At 42.7% G+C, this 19,721-nt stretch overlaps 2 protein-coding genes across 4 annotated transcripts in view; both read left to right on the forward strand.

Annotated features, from left to right (window-relative positions):
• The window catches only part of cacna1ea (calcium channel, voltage-dependent, R type, alpha 1E subunit a), a 59,407-nt gene extending 47,531 nt beyond the window's left edge, over window positions 1–11,876 (forward strand). Inside the window, exons 33-44 of one of the 2 annotated variants that reach the window (XM_080297214.1) lie at window positions 301–469; window positions 590–717; window positions 3,157–3,253; window positions 5,131–5,236; window positions 5,328–5,435; window positions 5,576–5,676; window positions 6,858–6,964; window positions 7,084–7,249; window positions 7,431–7,559; window positions 7,826–7,973; window positions 8,872–9,053; window positions 9,196–11,876. In XM_080297214.1, coding sequence (XP_080153340.1) covers window positions 301–469; window positions 590–717; window positions 3,157–3,253; window positions 5,131–5,236; window positions 5,328–5,435; window positions 5,576–5,676; window positions 6,858–6,964; window positions 7,084–7,249; window positions 7,431–7,559; window positions 7,826–7,973; window positions 8,872–9,053; window positions 9,196–9,759 — 2,005 coding nt within the window. In that variant the 3' untranslated portion in view covers window positions 9,760–11,876. Of the gene's footprint in view, window positions 1–300; window positions 470–589; window positions 718–3,156; window positions 3,254–3,994; window positions 4,092–5,130; window positions 5,237–5,327; window positions 5,436–5,575; window positions 5,677–6,857; window positions 6,965–7,083; window positions 7,250–7,430; window positions 7,560–7,825; window positions 7,974–8,871; window positions 9,054–9,195 lie in introns of both variants that reach the window. The other variant, XM_080297215.1, reaches the window with a different exon arrangement.
• A 5,614-nt stretch (window positions 11,877–17,490) lies between these two features.
• Window positions 17,491–19,721, forward strand: part of LOC113016533 (uncharacterized) — a 30,846-nt gene continuing 28,615 nt past the window's right edge. Inside the window, exon 1 of one of the 2 annotated variants that reach the window (XM_080297219.1) lies at window positions 17,491–18,552. Coding sequence is in view for 1 of the 2 variants with exons in the window: in XM_080297218.1 (XP_080153344.1) it covers window positions 17,860–18,552 (693 nt within the window). In the remaining variant the exon portion in view is untranslated. The remainder of the gene's footprint in view (window positions 18,553–19,721) is intronic. The other variant, XM_080297218.1, reaches the window with a different exon arrangement.

Here is a 19,721-nt window from a genome sequence, read left to right on the forward strand (position 1 = left end):
ATCTGTGCTTGCCCACTAACTGCACTCAGCTTTTATCCGCAGATAGTTGTGGTGATCAGCTGGTTGTCCAGAAGTTTACCGTGCACGTTCATTGGACAGGGTCGCAGTTTTCTCTAACCAGTGTTTTCCTTCGTGTGGCTGCAGTATTCAGTTTTATCCACTAAACAACTAAATCTCGCATCTAAAAGCTGTTTCTGAAATGGAGCTGCAAGTCTTACTCTGGTTGCACCCTCCAGATGGCAGGCATGACTGTGTCCTGACAACTACTTCCCCCTGGTGTCGTTTAATGTTTGTATCAAGGAGTGCTACTGGGGAGTCGTGGCAGGAAATCATGTTGTCTTGTCTGGGAGGACAGAAGTGTGAAACGGACCCGTTGCTCCAATCAGAGTCGACAGACCCGGAAGGGGGCTGTGGTTCCGACTTTGCCTATTTCTACTTTGTTTCATTCATCTTTTTTAGCTCCTTCCTGGTAAGAGAAAAAAATCTTGGCCATTGCTCGTCCCTTTATTTATTTGCAACAAGAATAATCATAGTTTTTCCCACAGCACGTTTGGCACATTTATATGCAGCTTGTGCTTTCTCCATTCAGATGCTGAATCTGTTTGTGGCTGTAATCATGGATAATTTTGAATATCTCACCCGAGACTCGTCCATCCTGGGTCCCCACCACCTAGATGAGTTTGTTCGAATCTGGGGGGAGTACGATCGAGCTGCCTGGTCAGTATCCTTGAGTCTTTACTCCAGTTTACACACAAAGTTGATCTACTGGTGGTATTATGATTATGATATGATGTGGAAACCTGTGATATAATACATGAACTGGTCTCTGACACTTTTAAAAGAGCACGTTCACATATTTTTACTTTAAGGGAATAATGAGATTTCATTTCAAGTGCTCTCTGGTAACGCTCATGAATATTCCCTGTGAAGAGTAATGCCCAGCTTTGGGCAAGTTACTTTGAAAAAGTAATTAATTATAGTTACTAGTTACTTCTTCAAAAAAGTAACTGAGTTACAAGATTCTAAAAGTAATTAATTACTTGAAAAGTAACTATTGCTTTACTCTGGGGTTCAGGGTATAATTGGCCATTTTTAACTACTTTTGATTTTCCCTCCACATTCCACCTTTAAAAACTGCCTTACTCAGTAGTGCTTACTTACTTTGCCTTGTTTGGTCTCATCCTTTTCAGCACAGCCTCACGTGGCTGAAGTTACAGTCATGTTCTCATTTTGACAGACTGTATTAACGCAATTGATCTAAAATCAGACAAAAAACATAAAATCAGAGTAGAAAGTTATATTTTTTACTGTAACAACCACAAACATGTTTAATGAATCATATTTCTTAACTTTAAATGCAAATAGAAATTATTAATTTTAAAATCCTGTGTACAACTTTGGCAAACAACAGAACAATCAGCTGTTCTTCAGTAAGATGCCACAAATTATTTGTGCCACTCCAAAAAAATAAGAGGTCTCGCTGCGCTGTCTTTAGACAGTAAACGTGACAAAACTATTGAGGAAAAAATAAAAATATTGTTTATCATGACTCTGGTTTTACGCGGCCTATCAACACAATTTATAAACTGGTATATATCACCTTGTTGCTTTGTCTTTAAATGGTCATGTGATTGGCTTACCACGACTACTTTATTCTTCCTCAGTCAAACAGCAGCACTGATGTGGTTGTTTTGCCCCCTGAGCTCCAGGTGTTTTGCCAAAAAGCTGTAGCGCCCAGATTACTTACATGCGGTAAGCTGAACACAGCTTCAACCGTCTGTTTGTTGAAAAATAGTAACGCGACCGCATTTTCTTGTTGGTAACGGTAACGGCGTTGTAACGATAGAAATAGTAATTAGTTAGATTACTAGTTACTGAAAAAAGTAGCGCCGTTAGTAACGCCGTTATCACTGGTAATGCTTGTTAATTAGACAAGAGGAGAAGAAAGTTTCTCTGCAGTCGTGAAAAAATGGTGAAAAATTCTCCACCAAATTAGCAGCAACTTGCAACCTTCACAAGTATGATGCAGAAATGTGAAGCATGAATCGCACTACTTAGAGAATGGCCGTATACATTTATTGTTTGCACCTTAAACGTGCGAACAATAAACATATTTGGATATTAATGGTTGAATATCTTTTGTCTGATACGTCTCATGGATAGGATCCACGTTATGATTACACAGCCCAATTCCAAAACCTGAAATGCTGCGTGAAATGTAAATAATAACAAAATCCAATGGTTTGTCAGTCTCATATACCCATATTTTATTTACAATAAAACACATAAAATGTGATTATTTAATGAAAATGATGAGCTTATTTTGGATTTTATGACAGCAGCACGTTGAGCAAAAACAGCTGTTACTAAAAAGAAACAGCTGGGGGAATGTTTAGCAACTAATTGCTGGGTTAGTTAGTAACAGGTCAAATACATTATTGGGTCTAAAATGGGATCTCAGAGAGTCTGCGGAGCTTGGAAGGAAAGTGTCTGGACTTCTTTACTTCTTCTTTATCACACGAGCAGAAACTTCGGCTGATTGTGACCTACACCCGTCTCCACACCTCGGCTCGTGTGATTAGGTAGAGGATCATTTAGGGGGTCCATTGTCCACTATTTGACCCTAGAGCTGAAGAAGCTTCTCAGATGAGAGGTGAAACATCTTCAAGCAACCTAAAGAAGTCCAGATGCTTTTCTTTCCAAGCTCCTTAGACTACGAGGACTTCACAGGCATCTCAGAGAGGCAGAATTATACAGAGGTTCAACCATCTCCAAACAACTGCATCTACAAATGTGGAAAATGTTCAAAATATCCATCCACCTATCGATCCTGGTATATCTGTTATAATCATCCTGTGATATCTGTTACATGTTCGATCTGCAGACCACAGTGGGTTTAGCAAAGCAAACAATAACTAACTCTCTTTCTTCAGGACTTGGGAAATGTGCGAGTGACCTGTGTCTGCTGGAAGTATTACTGCTTTATTTAAAAATCAGACGATTAAGAATCGATTAATGTGATTTATTCACCACCAATTTATTGTTGCAATTTCTAAAACTGCTGAGTTAGAGGACAGCGCCTCATTGGCCCTTATTGTGCACTATAGTATGAGTCTGTAATTACACCGTGACTAAAGACTTGTATGTTTTTCCCAGTGGTAGGATCCACTATAAGGAGATGTACAAAGTTGTACGCACTATCTCACCTCCCCTGGGCTTTGGAAAGAACTGCCCCCACAGGGTGGCTTGCAAGGTTTGGTTCCCCCATATCAACAAACCTCCCCTCTGCCTCTTTGATGTTGGATCCTTCCTGACTTCCTCTTTTCCTGCCTTTCCTTCCCTTCACCAACTGTGACCCCCCCTCCCCGCCGCTTGATCGTTAGGGGCGTGTTAATCGGGTCAAAGAATGGCAATAATTCAGTCTTAGGGTACTAAGGCACATGACGTTCCTCAATTTCCACACAGCTGTAAATCAGTAGATACACTTTAATTACACTAAAACCCCTCTGTGAGGCTTCGAGTCTCATTTTGATACAATAATTGACCAATTTGAGGGAGTCCAGTGTCTTTCTACCTTTTGGATCTGGTTTAAAGGTGTTTGTCATTCTTCCCACTCCCACACAGCACAGCCCAATGTAAGTATTTAGTATTTACACCAGATCCAGCAAGGCTGTCATTCCTTTTCTCATCCTGTCCAAGGTTTTCTCCTTTCCCAGATTTCTATGCCCCGTTGGCAGCATAGAAAGAAAACAACCTGCTTTAGTCTCCTCGTGTGTGATTGCCTGGAATAATCCTTTCTCTTGTATCTCCTCTATTCTTGTTCCTCTTTTTTTACCCCTCTTTTTCCTCCACCATCCCTTGGGACTGCACTTCCCCTACACCTCCATCGTCTTTCAATTTCTCCTCCACCTCCAACATCGTCCACTTCATTTCCCTTCCCTTTCCTCTCTTTTTTGTCATTCCCTCATTCTTCATGGCTACCTGGCGCCCCCAGTGGTCGTATCCATTACACTGACATGTATGAGATGTTGACCAACATGTCACCACCTCTAGGCCTGGGCAAGAAATGCCCCTCCAAGGTGGCATATAAGGTAGACTGAACACCAAGACTAACAGGCACCACCTTCATATTTCAATCAGCAGAGATGAGCTCTGTAAAACATCATTTTGTGTGTCCCACACTGAAAAAGGCAAAGCATTTTTGTGTGTGTCGATCATATGATGCAGTATTGCTTGTTAAAGCAGTTTTAAGTTTGCGTTTGTGTCCACTGGGGCATGGTTGGCGCTACAGTAATGATTTGCCTGTTTGCTTTGCATCCTGGCAGAGAACTCGGACGGATGAAAGACAGATTGTTACTGCTGTTGATTATTTAGCCAGAGAGGGGACGTAAACGAGAAAGTTGTTAAACATCGACATGCTGGATCTGCCGGCGTCTGTTGTCAGATGATCTCACGGCGTTCATACTTTAGTTTCTTCCATCTACCTGTCTGCATGTGCCTCCTGCCACAGCCTCTTGTTGCCTCGTTGTTTTGTGCGCTTTATGCATGCTGTTTGAGTGAAGCTGCAAGCATGCTCCATCGCATGTGTTTGTTTTTTTAACCTTCAAGTATAGAAGGACAAGAGAGGGCAAGTAAAATAATATTTCTTTGGGCTATCTGTCTTATTTCTGTCTTATTTTGGCATTAAATACAAATGTTGTCTTCATTTAAAGAAATAATGATCCGCTTGCCTTTTCTCTCCTCCTGTATTGATCACAGTAATCTCATTCAAAGTGGATTTAACTAAAACAAATTTAAAGCTAAGCTACAGGGAAACCGTTTCCCGTTAATTATCCCCATGTTAGATATGTAAATATATCTAAATGAGGAACACTGATATCAAGTTGTTTTTTATAATGAATGTGATGTTTTGGCTTTCGTAACTGTTCATCTCTGCAATGTTTTGATTTTAACATTTGCTAAATTAGTATTTGGAAAATTAGCTTGAGTACACGTACCTCTGCATCAGAATTCGTGTAGCGATAAGCAGTCACAGCCGTCGTTGCTCAGGTTGCACTGTGCCATGTTGTGCCGTTGCCGGCTGGTATTGTGAATTATGACTGACTATGAAACCTTTGCTGATGTCAACAGAGACTCGTTCTGATGAACATGCCTGTGGACGATGACATGACGGTCCACTTCACCTCCACCCTGATGGCCCTCATCCGCACTGCTCTTGAAGTCAAGATAGCCAGAGGTTAGACAGAAACAGACACACCGTGCATTTATTTAAATGTGGGTCAGTTTCTATGTCTAATTTTGTGTTTTGGGCATTTTTTTATCTGAAGGAGGGGAAGATAGGAATCAGATGGATTTGGATCTGCAGAAGGAGATTAGTGTGATCTGGCCTCATCTCTCTCAGAAGACGCTGGACCTACTGGTTCCAATTCACAAAGGTAAAATCAACATCATGACTTACCAGTAAAAAAATATATTGCATTATCCTACGAGCCATCACCGGCGTTATTTCAGGAAAATAGTTTCAGTTTGATAGAGGTGGATAATATCTCACTGCTTTCTGCCTTCTCCTTTACAGCCAGTGACATGACCATAGGTAAGATCTATGCTGCCATGATGATCATGGACTATTACAAGCAGAGCAAAGCCAAGAAGCTTCGACAGCAACTGGAGGAACAGGTGCTTTTTTTTTAAATTGCTCATCTTGCTGAACCGCCACTGATGTTAATGTGCCATAGTTACGTATTAAATTAGGCTCTTAGGGTTATTATTTTTAAATGTGCGTCATCTCCAAGCCCAGTATTAAAGTAAAACTTAACTTAATCAGACGAAATATAATTGCATGTGCTGTGGTTTGCAGAGTAAAAGGCCCAAATGCAGGAGGTGAGGCAGGCAGAATAAAAGTCCACATTCAGCACAAAGCAGACATCCACACGCTCGCAGGAAACCAGAGGAAGAGAGCAAACACATGTTACAACAAAGACATTACACACTCACTGGTCACTTTATTATTAGGTGCATCTTTCCAGCAGTGAGTTGCACTTCAGCTCCAGATGCTGCAAACATTCCTCAGAGATTCTGGTCCATGTTGACATGATGGACTTGCACAGTTGGTGTGAATCTCTTGTTCCACAGCACAGTGAAGGTGCTCTACTGGATTGAAATCTAGTGATTGTTGAGACCGTTTGAGTACAAGGAATTTATCCTGTTTGAGAAACTAGTTTGAGATTATTTGATCTTTTAAACACAGAAACCAAAACCCAGTAACATCCCAAAACTGAAATGCTTCACAGCAAAGGGCCTAAAATGAAACATACAGGTCAAGACTCCAGTGCTATCACAGCACTCTGCATACAGCTTCACAAAAATCTGAACCGTAAAACATAACCACTCGCAGGGACCGTGCCAACATGGCCACAAGATCAGTCCCTTATACCCACAGCTTCACAGCTGTCGAGGACCGTTTGCAACTTTCACCTTCTCACGGTAAATGAGGACGACCCTACAGAGGTTAAATGCCTGGGCCTCTTCATCAGTTTTTATAAGTGAAGAAGCCTCTTGGATCAGAGGTGAAATGTCTTGAAGAAGCTAAAGAGAAGTTCAGTTGGAACTCAACTCAGGCTCTTAAGACTATCACGACCCATCATGACCCGAATGACCGAGAACCTACAGACATTCAAAAAATGCTTTAAAAGCAGCACTGAGCCGCATAAAAACACATAAAACAGCTGTTTAAATAGTTGACATATGTATCATAAGCAGTGTTGTTAGGAGGCCCTTTGATTTTCATGTTTCTTACCCTAGTATGTTTATCCTAGTGACCTGTTCCTGTTTCCATATGTTTCTTTGTCTCCTCGTAGAAACACGCTCCAATGTTCCAGCGTATGGATGCTTCCTCTCTTCCACAAGAAATCCTATGCAACGCCAAATCCCTGTCATTCCTAAGGCATAGTGCTGGATCTGCTCTGTAAATATTAAACTTTTAATCTCCTCCAAAAGTTACTAGCTTTCAGTTATTTATGATGGCAGAGAATACAAATTCTGGTTGTTGAAGCAAACCCATGATATTTTTCTGCGTCCACTTAGTACCAGAGGAGGTTTTGTGGCACTCAGCCCGATCTCTCCCCAAGAGATGTTCCTGCAACCGCTGTCCCGCCCCAGAGAGGAGAAAGAGGAAGACGATGAAGATGATTACCATTCGCCCTACCACCCCTACCGCATTCACCACCACCATCATCATTTACACACACTGGTAACAACTATGAAATCGAAATCATCTGTTCCAATGAAGGTTGAGAAAATGTTGATTTTCAGCTTTCGGCGCTGTCTCGTAGCAGGATGACAGTGCGGTTGATTCGATGTTTGTATGTCGAGTGTGAGCAAAAGCAGTGTATAAGGTTTGCTCAGCCTGCTCCTCTGTGGTCTTTGTGCAGGTCCCAGAAGTAGTAGAGTATAACCAAGTGCTGCAGCAGGCCCGGCAGGACCCAACGCTAATGAAATCACCTCAGCGTACAGCATCTATCAGAGCGTCGTCCATGCCCAGGCTGGCTGCTGATCCTCAGGTAATAAACAGTAATAACCTTTTTTCAAACCTATATTCAGTAACAGATCTTATATTAGTAGGTGCTTTAAAAATCAATAAACTATTAAAATCCACACAGGGCGCATTTATTATGCTCGTATTTGCTCCTTGACAGCAGTGAATAGAAACAATTTGCCCGCACATTTTAAATGACTATTACAGACGCCAGAGTGAGTTTGTGTGCTCGTTGGTGTCATTCCTGGTTACTTAAATAATGCATCTTCTGGTTGTTTTGCATGTATATAGCCTGGGATGTCTGCAGACAGTAGGCTGATGAAGCGCTCCTTCTCTACCATCGGAGACCAGTGTGTGAACGGTCTCTGGCAGGAACAGCACTCTCTGGAGAGGATCAGCCCTGATGCCACATACAGGCCCCGACAGAGGAGCTACAGAGGTCATAATTACAACCGTGAAGCAGCTGCTGTGGTTTGATTCTGATTCAGAGTAAAGTTTTGGGGGGAAACTGGTCAAAAGAAGACTATTGTGCAAAAGTCTTGAGCCACCTCTCATTCTTTATATTTTGCTGAGTGATTTTGAGCAAATATTTGTACTGCAATACAACACAAAAGCAATAAAATGTATATGTAAATAATTCTTCTTAAACGACAGCCACATCTCGTTAGAGGCTGAAAGAATTTCTGACATTTCTTCTTCTGTTTACATCTTTGTTTCAATAAGTTACTCAGTGAAAAAAATCCTGATTCCACGCCTAATTTATATAATCTCTATATTTGCCATATTCACTGCCAACACCCAGGCAGTCGGAGAGCTTGCTCTCCACTGAGGAGTAGTAGAAGGGAAGCAGCAGCTCCCGGTCTGGGTGAAGGAAGTGCAGCCGCTGCTGGGCCTTCTTTACCAGGGCGTTGGTGTTCTGGGTCCAGGTGAGATCAGCGGAGATGTGGGTGCCCAGATACCTGAAGGTGGAGACAGATTCCACCCATTCTCCATTTATGGCGATCAGAGGACCTGTCTGTGCCTCCTGAAGTCCATTATGAGTTCTTTTGTTTTAAGGATGTTAAGCTTCAGGTTTTCTCTGAGCACTACCTCGGCCCTGTACCCTGTCTCATCATCTCCATCAGAGATGAGACGTTGGTGGGGTGTGTTGGTGTACAGACTTGTGTGTACAGGGTCTACAGCAGGGGGCTGAGAACAGCCCTGCAGGCATCCGGTGCTGAGTGACAGTGGGGGGGAGTGGGCATGCATGATAGATGTACGTAGGCTGAATGCAGGTGGAGACTGTTGCAAAGTCTTGGTGCCACAGACTCAAAGGCACTTTGATCTTGTTCTCTCAGGTCCTAGAATCAACCACAAAGAAACAATTAGTCACGAGAGAGGGCGATCCAAGGAGCGCCGCCACCTGCTGTCCCCTGATGTGTCGCGCTGCAACTCCGAGGAGCGGAGTCGAGACCCTTCGTGCGAAAGGAGAAGGTCCCGCTCACCTAGCGAAGGACGCACACAGACCTTACAGAAACAGGTGCTTCAGTCTTTCCTGACCCGGCCACTGTGCAGATCTGTCATATAATAGGATCAGGATCTGTTTTCTACTGCTGGATGAGAACCAACAGTCCTTTTCTGGCAAAGTCTTTTACTCAATATTGTGCTTGATTTATTTGCAGGTGAACACATCAGACAGCCCTGCCCACTCAGCCTCAGAGTCTGGTACTCCTCGTAATCGCCGCCAGTTGCCCCAGACTCCCTCTCGCCCACGGCCTTACATCTCCTACTCTCCTCTCGTCTGCCGAACCCAAACCTCTTCCACAACAGCAGCAGCCGCAGCCTCAAATGAGGGACAGAGCCAGCCTCAGGACACTCCTGCTGGCCCCACAGAGGCCTCACTGAAGGTTGACAAGGAGAGCAGGCCTTTATCTGCAGTCCAGGGGTCATCCGGAGTTCACGTTTCAGGACCGAGCCACCCCTCTCCTCATCGTTACATATCGGAGCCCTACCTCCCATTCCACGAGGACCTAAGCAGTGGCGAAGCAAGTGAGAAGCAGGAGACGCTTACCTTTGAGACTGCCGTGGCCACCAGCCTGGGTCGGGCCAATGCCATAAGCTCGGCTCCTCAGCTCAGACACTCCTGGCAGGTCCCTAATGGGCATTTCCGAAAGCACTTGGGCCAGACAAGTCCAGCTGGCGCCAGCGAGCTCTTAAGTGACACAGACGAGGATGATCGCTGCTAAAAACAACAAAAAAAATCAGAGAGAACGATGAAGAGGATGCACAGGGCACCTCAGAACAGCCCACGCGGCACCACAACGCTTTAGCTCCACAGCGGCCCCGAGAACCCGATGTTCTCAGCGCCAGTAGCATTACGAGCAGGACTCAGTCCCACTGCTGTTTATCTGGATGCTGGTGTCTGTCTGCATGTGTCCTCGTGTCCGTTTGTTGTAGCTGGAGGAGACTACATGTGTGCACACGGATGTGAATTTCTGTGTGCGCGCTCTTAAAAGAGATTTTTTTTGCCAAATCACGAAAACAGCAGAGACTGAAAATACCATTAGTAGCTCACTGCGGGCAAACCCACATGTTGCCAAGCCTTCCCACGCAACTTTGTGTTTTGAGTGTTATTTGAACAAAATATGGTGAGATGTGGAAATCTTCTAGCTGAATCCAAGACACTGATTTAAGTGCATTTTCTGTAAGTGAAGCTTGAGGTAGCATGTAAACATGTAATAAGATGAATGTATTTTAGTTTCATGTTCAGGTCATTTGGGGAGGTCGCTGTTAGTCTGTGCATTGTTGTGCATTGAAACAAAAAGATGTTTTTGGCAAGTTTATAACGGGCAGCCAGCCATTCCCAACAGTTCCTGTTTACAGCAGATTATCCACAAGATTCATGGGCATTAATCAATCAATACAGAAAATCAAGTACCAGATGTTTAGTGAACTGAACAGCTGTAACAGAGTTATTTTTTTGCCACAATGTCAAAGCAACAGTATATGAAGGTGGAGTATAGTCCAGGGCTGTGTGTGTGCAAATGATGAGCAGATCACACAGTAAGAGAGGTTTTGTCTCAGGATACCAGACCATTGAATTCTGAAATCCTCTGCAGAAAAACACTCACTCGGGATCTCCAATGAAATCTGAAGGACTTTAAGTGACTCTTTACCCTACGGGTCAGTCAACATAGTGCGATCATGACTAACGTAAGAACTGAACAGATCCTATCGTGTCCATCTGCTCCGTTTGTGGACCACAAAATCCTTGGCACGAGGACAGCCATCCGTAGGACCGATAGCCTGGGTGTTGTTACTACATGAAGCCAAATGGATGTTCAGTTTCCACATGTCTGTGCTGAATAACGACTGCTGATGCGTTAGAGATGTGACAAAAGCCATGTTCCTCCTGTACATAGAGCCGGGGATGTGTCCTCTTCGGGGCGTGTTGCCTTCTTTCGTGTAATGACAGAAGTGATGGGAATTTGATGTCTTTCATACATGTGATGCAACATGGATGCTTCAACAAAAGAGCAATCAAAGCTACTGTTTGGTTAGTCTCTGTGCTCCCACCGCATCACTTTCTGTCAGTAAAAAACAAACAAAAAGCAGGCTTTTCAGTATTTTCCGAGCTTCAGAGTTCTAGTAATTTCCACATGCATGATCACGGTGACAGCGATAACGAGAGATGGGTGAGAGAGCCGTGTCTTAAAGACGCCTGATTACTTTTTGTTTTAGTGTGCCCATGATGTTAACTGAGATTCATTTTGCCAACAATGTGATTATGAAACAGAGCAAAGCAGAGAAATGTTTATTCCCGGCATTCCCTCTGCAACATTTCAAAATTATAGATGATTTGTCGTTCCCTCTAAATGAGATGTATATTTATATCACGTGTTGTTGTGTTGTTATAATATGTTGAGTTTGAAATGTGAAAACGGGATATATCTGAGGGGTCAAAGTCACCCGCTGACGACCTGAACGTAAAGTCGCGATGAAGAGACGGTGTCATTTAGCAACAACACCACCTTTGAAGTGTGCTGACTGCAAGACTTGAGTTATACAGTATACCAGTTAGATTACCTGTAGTATATGAGGCCATGCTTAGCATGTACAGTGCAGCCTAGGACTTCACCTTACTGTCTGTACAGAAGAGCCTAATCTGTGCCTGGGGAAAACTCACCCAAAGAGTTCCCTGTCAAGCCTGGATTTCTTAGATAGAGAAGCTTTCTGGTAAATATGTAGTATAAACTGTACAAAATAAATCCATGTTTAATTTATTGCAATCTTTACATTTTTATTTTATTCATGATGCCTGTCTACGAGCTTCACAAAGGACAATTAAAAAGAGGTCACCTGACTTTTCTTCACTGAGTGATGTCACTGCCAAGAATTTGGCTGCGTGCAACCAAATCGAGCACCAGTGTTGGTCAAGTTACTTGAAAAAAGTAATCAGTAATTACCGATTACTTCCCCAAAAAGGTAATCCCGTTACTTTACTGATTACTTATTTTCAAAAGTAATTAATTACTTAGTTACTTTTTAAAAACACAATTTACAACCTGAGTAGGTGATAAAGCGATAGATCTTTCAGCCCAATTCTACTTTTTCTGCATAATCCATCATACAAAATGTAATCAAATGGAAAAGTCTCTTTTTAAAACTTGTTTTATTAGTTTTAATCTTTTAACTTTATGCATCAAGCAAAGATTTAATTATCTGCAACATTCTCTGACTGGAAGAAATTAGTTTAACATTTAAACCTATTTTCTGCACATTCCAGCTCATAAAATAAAATATTTTTTGTGTTTACACTCAGTCTTTCAAATAGATGCAAGTAAAACACAGCAGAAAATAAATAAAGTCAAAGACTCAGCGGTCCTGTTGCTCTATTTTCACCTGTAAAGCAGGACTGCGGTAGGCGGAGGGTTACCCTGGTGCAGGTGTGCCGCGGTCAGTGGAAGAATCCGCGAGTTTCTCTGTGAGTTTCCCATTACTTCGTAGCTACTCGGTGCTTGTTGGAAGTTTAGGGGTTTTTTCGCTGTAAAAAGAAGTTTTCTTCCCACGCACAGCGGACACTAATGTTTTTGTCACTTTTTATGGAATCAAACTCAAAGTAAGGTCAGTACTTCCACGCTTTAAACGCTGCACGCTCATACTCTCTCTGCACTCGATATGTGATCCACTGTTGATCTGCACACAGCTGTTGTCACTAACGTCGCACTCGCTTACGTCACTGTCATGAGACATTCTCGCAAAAAATCACGGTTTTAGTAACGCAGTAACGCAGCGTTCCTACAGGAAAGTAACGGTAATCTAATTACCGTTTTTGCAATAGTAATCCCTTACTTTACTCGTTAAAGTTACAAGTAACGCGTTACTGCCCATTTCTGTCGAGCAGTGGTTAGCACTGTTGCCTCACAGCAAGAAGAAGCTGGTTTAAATCCAGTAGACAGCTGGGGCCACTGGGTTTGGATGTACGACCCTTTGTTGCACGACTTTCTCGTTATGCCTTTTTCCATCACTGTTATTAAATGGAGGTGAAATACCTGCAATTCTTGTAAGAGAGCATGAAAGTGCAATGAACAAAATACACGAGTTGGAAGCTCGACTGACCTGTCTTGTTGGGAATCATCTACACGAGTAACACATTCATAAAATCCAGATTTGGCCTGAAATTTCCCTTTTTCAATACCCACGCTGTTTTTTGTGTTTCTATTTTGTTGTTCACATATATTCCCAAAATAAATACGTGTGAAGGATTAAGCAGGCTGGGGCTTTTAAGTGACGGAGGTGAGAGGTCGAGTTTGTTTTGTGAGCAGACTCGGACCCACAACTCAACAGCCATCAGTCAGTCTCCTCTCACAGTCATCACATCCAGTTTTAATGGGTAAAAAAGCAAAAGTTTCACTAAAATCAGCCTCTATAGCCTCATCAAGGTTGATTTTTATGTTCACAGTGGGTTTGTGAGTCATTCGCTGTATATTAGTTGTATAAAACATATTTGCTGCTCTATCATCGCATATTCTGGGAGCTGGATATTCAGACACCTTATCAATAATCCATCATATGTCTGCCGAGGTGAACATACTGCTGCTCCTGGACCAGCAGTCAGCACTTATTACAGAGGATATTAGATGCTGCATTCAGCCTTCTGTAAATATTACCAGTGAAATGCAACACAAACTTGTTAAACACATTTTCTTCCAGGTATAAAGTTTTGTGGTGTTTTTAAAAAATAAACATCTAACTGGGACTACCTTTGCTGGGCAAAACCTTTGTTTGCATCACCGCATCAGTCAGTCTGAAAAGTAATTGGCTTAGCTGTAATAAGCTACTGTTTGTTTTCTCTGAGGCAGAAACCCATTAATGGAACAAAACTACTCACAAATTAACATGCAAACTAAGTAGAGACTGTCGTCTTCAGTAGATAAACAGATTACGCATGTTCTCGGAAGAGACTTCACAAGGTCATACCTGACTGCAGTGGGCTTGTTTATCTAGGATGGATTCATTTTCCATGATGTGCAGCTTGAAAGGATTTAGCTCAAAGGTCTTTAACTTGACCTTGAATGTTTCCATACCGAGTACTAATGCCCTGTGAATCTGACAGCTTTGTGATATACTTGACATCAACACGTGAAGCAGCGCTCGGTGAGGACACTGTTTAGTTTCACTATGATGTCACAACCATGGACTTAAAATCTGTGGACTCTTCTGGAAACTGTGCGTGTGCATTGACTTCATGCATGCAGCACGTCACGTGTCGCACGGACACGGTCCTGGGTCTGTGTAGGTTCTCTCCGGGCGCTGCAGCTTTCTCCCACACACATGCCGTTAGACGGGTTCGATGACTGGTGATTATAAATTGCTGTAGGCGTGAATGCAAGTGTGAGGGATGCCTTTCTGTCTGTGCTGGCCCTCAGATTGGTGATCTGCCTCAGGTGTACCCCACCTCTCGTCCTATGGTAGCTTGGATAGGCTCCAGTCCCTCCCAAAATTCATCCTGTACTTGGACTGTTACCTCAGAACAACACTTTGAACTTGATCCTGCTGGGAGGAGCTTTCCGTCACCACATACTCTTTACTGTAATCCCAAACCGTGGTCACAAATCCCCTTCTGAGGCAGCAGCCCCTCACTTTTTTATCCTTATGTCACATTCCTCACCTGGGCCACAGTCCTCCCCCTCTGACCCTGGACAAAGAAGACTGAGGTGGGGGGAATGGGGGTGTTGCATCAGTGTGAAGTTCAATGGTGAATTAGGCAGACTGGGGTCATATAGGTCGATTGCATGACAGAAAAGTCGTCTTTGTTACTTTTTGTGTCCAAAAATAAACTTTATGGCAGAGAAAATGTAAATTTTTAACACTGGTCTCACTTATGCTTGTGAATCTGTGATTCTCCAGGTAGTCGTCTTATTCTTCATCCCAAGCCCAACTCAGTGCAGTGGTGTCGTCTGTGAAGTCTCACCTCAGACAGTCTCTGCCACATGAGAAACAAAGGACTTACACCTTCTGTGCAGCAGCAAGCTTAGACGAAAACACCCCCGAGTGTCTGTCATTGTTCACACTGTGAGATATGAGGCACTTGCTAGCTTGCTGAAGATCAAAGACACTGGCGTCCACCAGCAGATGGATATGTTCATGTGATTTTGTGCTGCCACAATGTTTAAATGAGACATCTCTCTCATGCTGAGCCTTCAGCTGTCTCGTTTGGTTCCTCGATTTTATCAAACAAATGACCACAGCCTCAAACAAACGGACAGCCGGGCCAGTGCTTGGCTCGGGCCTCCAGGAGGGGGGGGGAGTGCATCCTCTGGTGTTTATCAGGCAGAGCGCTGGCACACAGTTCAGACTGAGGAGTCCGGATGTTACCAGAAGCCATGCAGGGCTCTTCTGTGCTGCTGCTGCTACTGAGCTACGTAAGTCTGGCTGCACTGAAGTACTTTTATCTCTGAAAAATACTGCTGATATACTTCTGTTTAATTTTTCCAGTGGACTGTCAACTAGTAGTAGAAGCAGAAAGTGTAATTATTTCTGTTTAGGTTAAGAGTAAAGGTACAAGGCTCTGAAATGTAAAGGAAAAACCAGATCGCTGTAGATTTCTCACTCATCTACACTAAGAATCACTTTACTTACATTTACTGTTTTCACCTGCCTTTGCTCCTCTTCTGTTTCTCTCAGTAACTGTAGCAATTAAATAATTTTGTTTTATTTACACGTTTCAAGTAATTGGCTCTTGTTATATGTGCAAATGAAACAATCATCGATGGTGGAGGACTTTTACTTCAACTGTAGCAACATAGCAAATAAAATATTCTCTCTGCAGAAGAATAATTTCACCCCTTAAAATGTTTTGACCTTCATATTAGTCACAGACAGAAGAGGTCAGTGTACTAAACCTGCCTGAAGGACAGATGCATGTTTTCACAAAGGAATCGATTATTGGTCATTTTTACCTGACATATTTATTGTTCACATAGATAATTTTTTGGTTTTGTCTGGTTTTTCTTTGGTTATGAGAGATTTAAACACCCTTCTTTGTCAGCTTTTTCTATACAGAAAGAGCAACAACAAAATAAAGCATTATGTCATCTGCAGGACAGTCAGACGACATAATAATAATCTAATATTATGTCATAATATGCTAAATACAGTAAAAACTAAGGCACCACTGAATGGTAATGTATATAAATGTAGTAAAACATCTGAAGTCTGTTTGTGTGAGATATTAATGTTGCTGATTCTGGCATCCCCGTGTGGCCACAGCTGAGACCATGTAGCATGATGAGCAGCGTTTATATGTACAGAAGAAATGACATTTCTCTGAGCAACGAAATTCTTCCTTTGCTGTCCGTACACAAATACCACGTTAGTTTAAAAGAACAAGATAAATAAAGATAAATAAGGATAAAAAATTATGGAAGATAAATAAATAAGTAAGTGAAGACAAGTGAGGTATGCAGATGTCGATGTCCACCACAATAAAAACAGAACTCACCTTTTTAAAGTATAAGTGAGGTTTTTCCTCTGGTATTTATATGTGTTTAACATGCATCGACTTCTGTGAATCATAACATTTCATGGCAAAGACTTGGTTTAAGGTTGAATCTGGGGTCAGGATTAAGCAAGTAGTAGTTATAGTTGGGCAAACCTCTGCCTTCAGCAGCTGAGCATCGCCGTGGAGATGAGAGCATCATGTGCTCATGTCTAACAGACACACAACGCTGTGACAGTCAACAAACAAACACATCGTTTGATTTCTGACAGCGTTTTATTTTTCCTGTTATCAGAGATCGTTAAGGTGTCTAAAACACACTAGATCAGTTGTTGCTGCTGCTCATCCTAATATATATGTGTTCCTTTTTGTTCCTTTTACGGATGATGTCTGTGTTATGTGGAGTGTAGCATAACTGGTTTCTATGCTTTAGCTTTCTTAAAGTAATCAAGAGTTACTAACAGTTATACAGATTTGATTTAGATGCCAGCCTAAGCTGCAGGCTTTCAAAGCTGGACTAAGTTACAGGGTCAGTAATCTCTACACAACAAAGCTGAAGATATCTGCTAGGATTAGCTGGTGCACACCCACGCAGTAGCATTATCTGATAGTGTGTACACCCTTTAGTAATGTCTCCTCAGCCCTACAGCTTCACGCTTCAAGTTCATAAGGCCACACTGTGCTGCCCTGTTTGCTTTTCTGTTAACAAATAAGTGTGAATCTATGACATTTAATAACATTTTTCCATAGTACAGTCTGTGTTTGTATTGGCCGGTGTGTCTGGGGGAAGCCACAGAGGGAGCGTTTGTCTGCGAGCTGAGTAACTGTGCTTTGGACTTGTGTGTGAATCCACGAGAAGCAGTTTACTGAGGAATGTCATTTAGGCATCAAATGCTTTAATTAAATGTTTAGCAAAATGAAAACTGCAAGATGGTTGAAAATGGACTAAAATGTGAAATATCTTCACTGTGGTCAGATTTGCCTGCAGGCTGGATCTGTAGATGAGACAAACCTTCAGCCTGGAGTCAGAGTATCATCCAGTTCAGAAAATTCCCCTCAAAGCTCGACTTCGCAGGCTGGTCACACTGAGGTGACGCCAAGGCTGGATCCAGTAAGCAGCGCTTCCCCTTTGAAGTCGCATCCTGATCCTCCCATACGTGATGGAAACGCCAAAGTATTGAACAATCATGCAGATCTAGATACAAATACTACAAGTTCAACCAACAGAGAAGCAGACGAGCCAAAGCCGGAACCGAGGCCTCGCTCTTCGACTGGAAATGAGCAGCTTTCCAAGTCGCATCTTAACATAACTGGGACGGGGAGCTCAGAAGCACAAACTGCCGAGATGACAGTTGCCAGCCCTAACATTCAGTCTGAGGACGCCACAGCTGCAGCTGCCTCATCAGGAACTCATACAGAAACAAAAACAGGGACGGTTTCATCTATTCCTGCTTCAGGATTCACCACAGAATCTGTTGCTTCCACTGTGGACCCTTTACCAGAAAAAGTGGAAACAGGCAAAATTAGACAACAGGCTTTGTCATCAGTGGTTACCAGTCCAGTCCCAGTAGTCTCTATTCCCTCCTTTAAAGACTTCAGAACAACAGAGGAAGACGTATCAGTGGAAAGGGCAGCTACGGTTGTAACCCCCACACTACAAAGTGGAGAAGCTCTGAGTCCCAGGGTCACAGAAACTGAGATGAGTAATGTTTCAGCCAGTGAGGAAATAGAAAAGGAGGCAATGGAAGACACGTTTGAGACTGTTTCACCCACAGGAAAAACAGTCCCGTTTCAAGGTGGAGATGGAGTTAATGGGACGGAGACAGATGAAAATGAAACAGATCCAGAGGTGGAGGAAGGGCATGCAGACGGTGACAGGTTTTACAGTCATCCCTCGCCTGATTTGATCTCCCAGTTTAGCACCGTAGGCTTCAGCATCCAGTCAGAGACTGAACCTCCACAGCAGACTGACAGAGCAGCGAATCCGCCTCCTACAAACACAGTCAGACGTCAAACACCTGGGATCAGAGGTCAAAGGGTAGGAATTTGTTCATGCTTTGCAGTAACTATGTATGAATAAGACTTGATTTCACTACTGTAGCTATTTTTACCTTTGTGGGTCTTGGTACTATAAACAAAGATTCATTCACATTGATTCAGAGTTTTAATGAAATTATAAACAAAGCACACAGGAAATTTTAATCACATTTGTCTGATATTCTCGGCTTATTTACGGCCGTGTCCTTGGATGAAATTGAATTTGCACAAAGCTGATTTGATGACTACGATGGCAGCATATATCTGTGTCAGTTCTAGCACCTAGAAAACCGTGTGTGTGTAGGGGAGGGGGGTTAGTCTCTCCAGTGAGATGCACTGGCTCCCTCCTCTGGCTAAACTGTGGCACTGTAACCCTCAGGCGTATTTGTAAGGTCATCAGCTACACTACACCTTTTTTCCTTTTCCCCCCAACAAATATATATTTGGTTTATTGTACATAACACACCCCCAGTTACACTCATGTTCAGTGTGTCATCGTTTAAAGTATAGTTTTGTTAAAAGAAAATTGTACATAGTGCGATCAGCTACATGAAATGTAGCCATATAACAACTTTTGAGTGATAAACTTATTTTAGCAACTAACAGCTTCCTCTTTCCTGAGAACATACAGATGTAGAAAAGGGGAACCTCAGCTTTGAGTTCTTGGAATAACTTTGTACACACATGTAACCAGCTTGTATAAATAATCCATATCAGGAAGATCATAATAATCCCTCACCAAGTGAAAAATTAGAGATCAAAGTAGAAGTTTAAAAAGGGCTGGATACAGACCCGACTGAATACATGTAAATACAAGAGGAATAAAGTGGAATAAACAAAAGGCTAAATTAAATTAGAGATAATTAAATTATCTCTAAATGGTAAATGGCCTGCATTTGTATAGCGCTTTTCTAGTCCCTAAGGACCCCAAAGCGCTTCACACTACATTCACACACTGGTGATGGCAGCTACATTGTAGCCACAGCTGCCCTGGGGCGCACTGACAGAGGCGAGGCTGCCGGACACTGGCGCCACCGAGCCCTCTGACCACCACCAGTAGGCAAACATGGGGTTAGTATCTTGCCCAAGGATATTTGGCATGCAGGCAGGAGGCAGCCTGGGATCGAACCACCGACCTTCTGATTAGTGGCTGACCTGCTCTGCCACCTG

This window comes from Astatotilapia calliptera, chromosome 23, assembly GCF_964374335.1.
Source record: "Astatotilapia calliptera chromosome 23, fAstCal68.1, whole genome shotgun sequence".
In the NCBI taxonomy this organism is placed as follows: Eukaryota; Metazoa; Chordata; class Actinopteri; order Cichliformes; family Cichlidae; genus Astatotilapia; species Astatotilapia calliptera.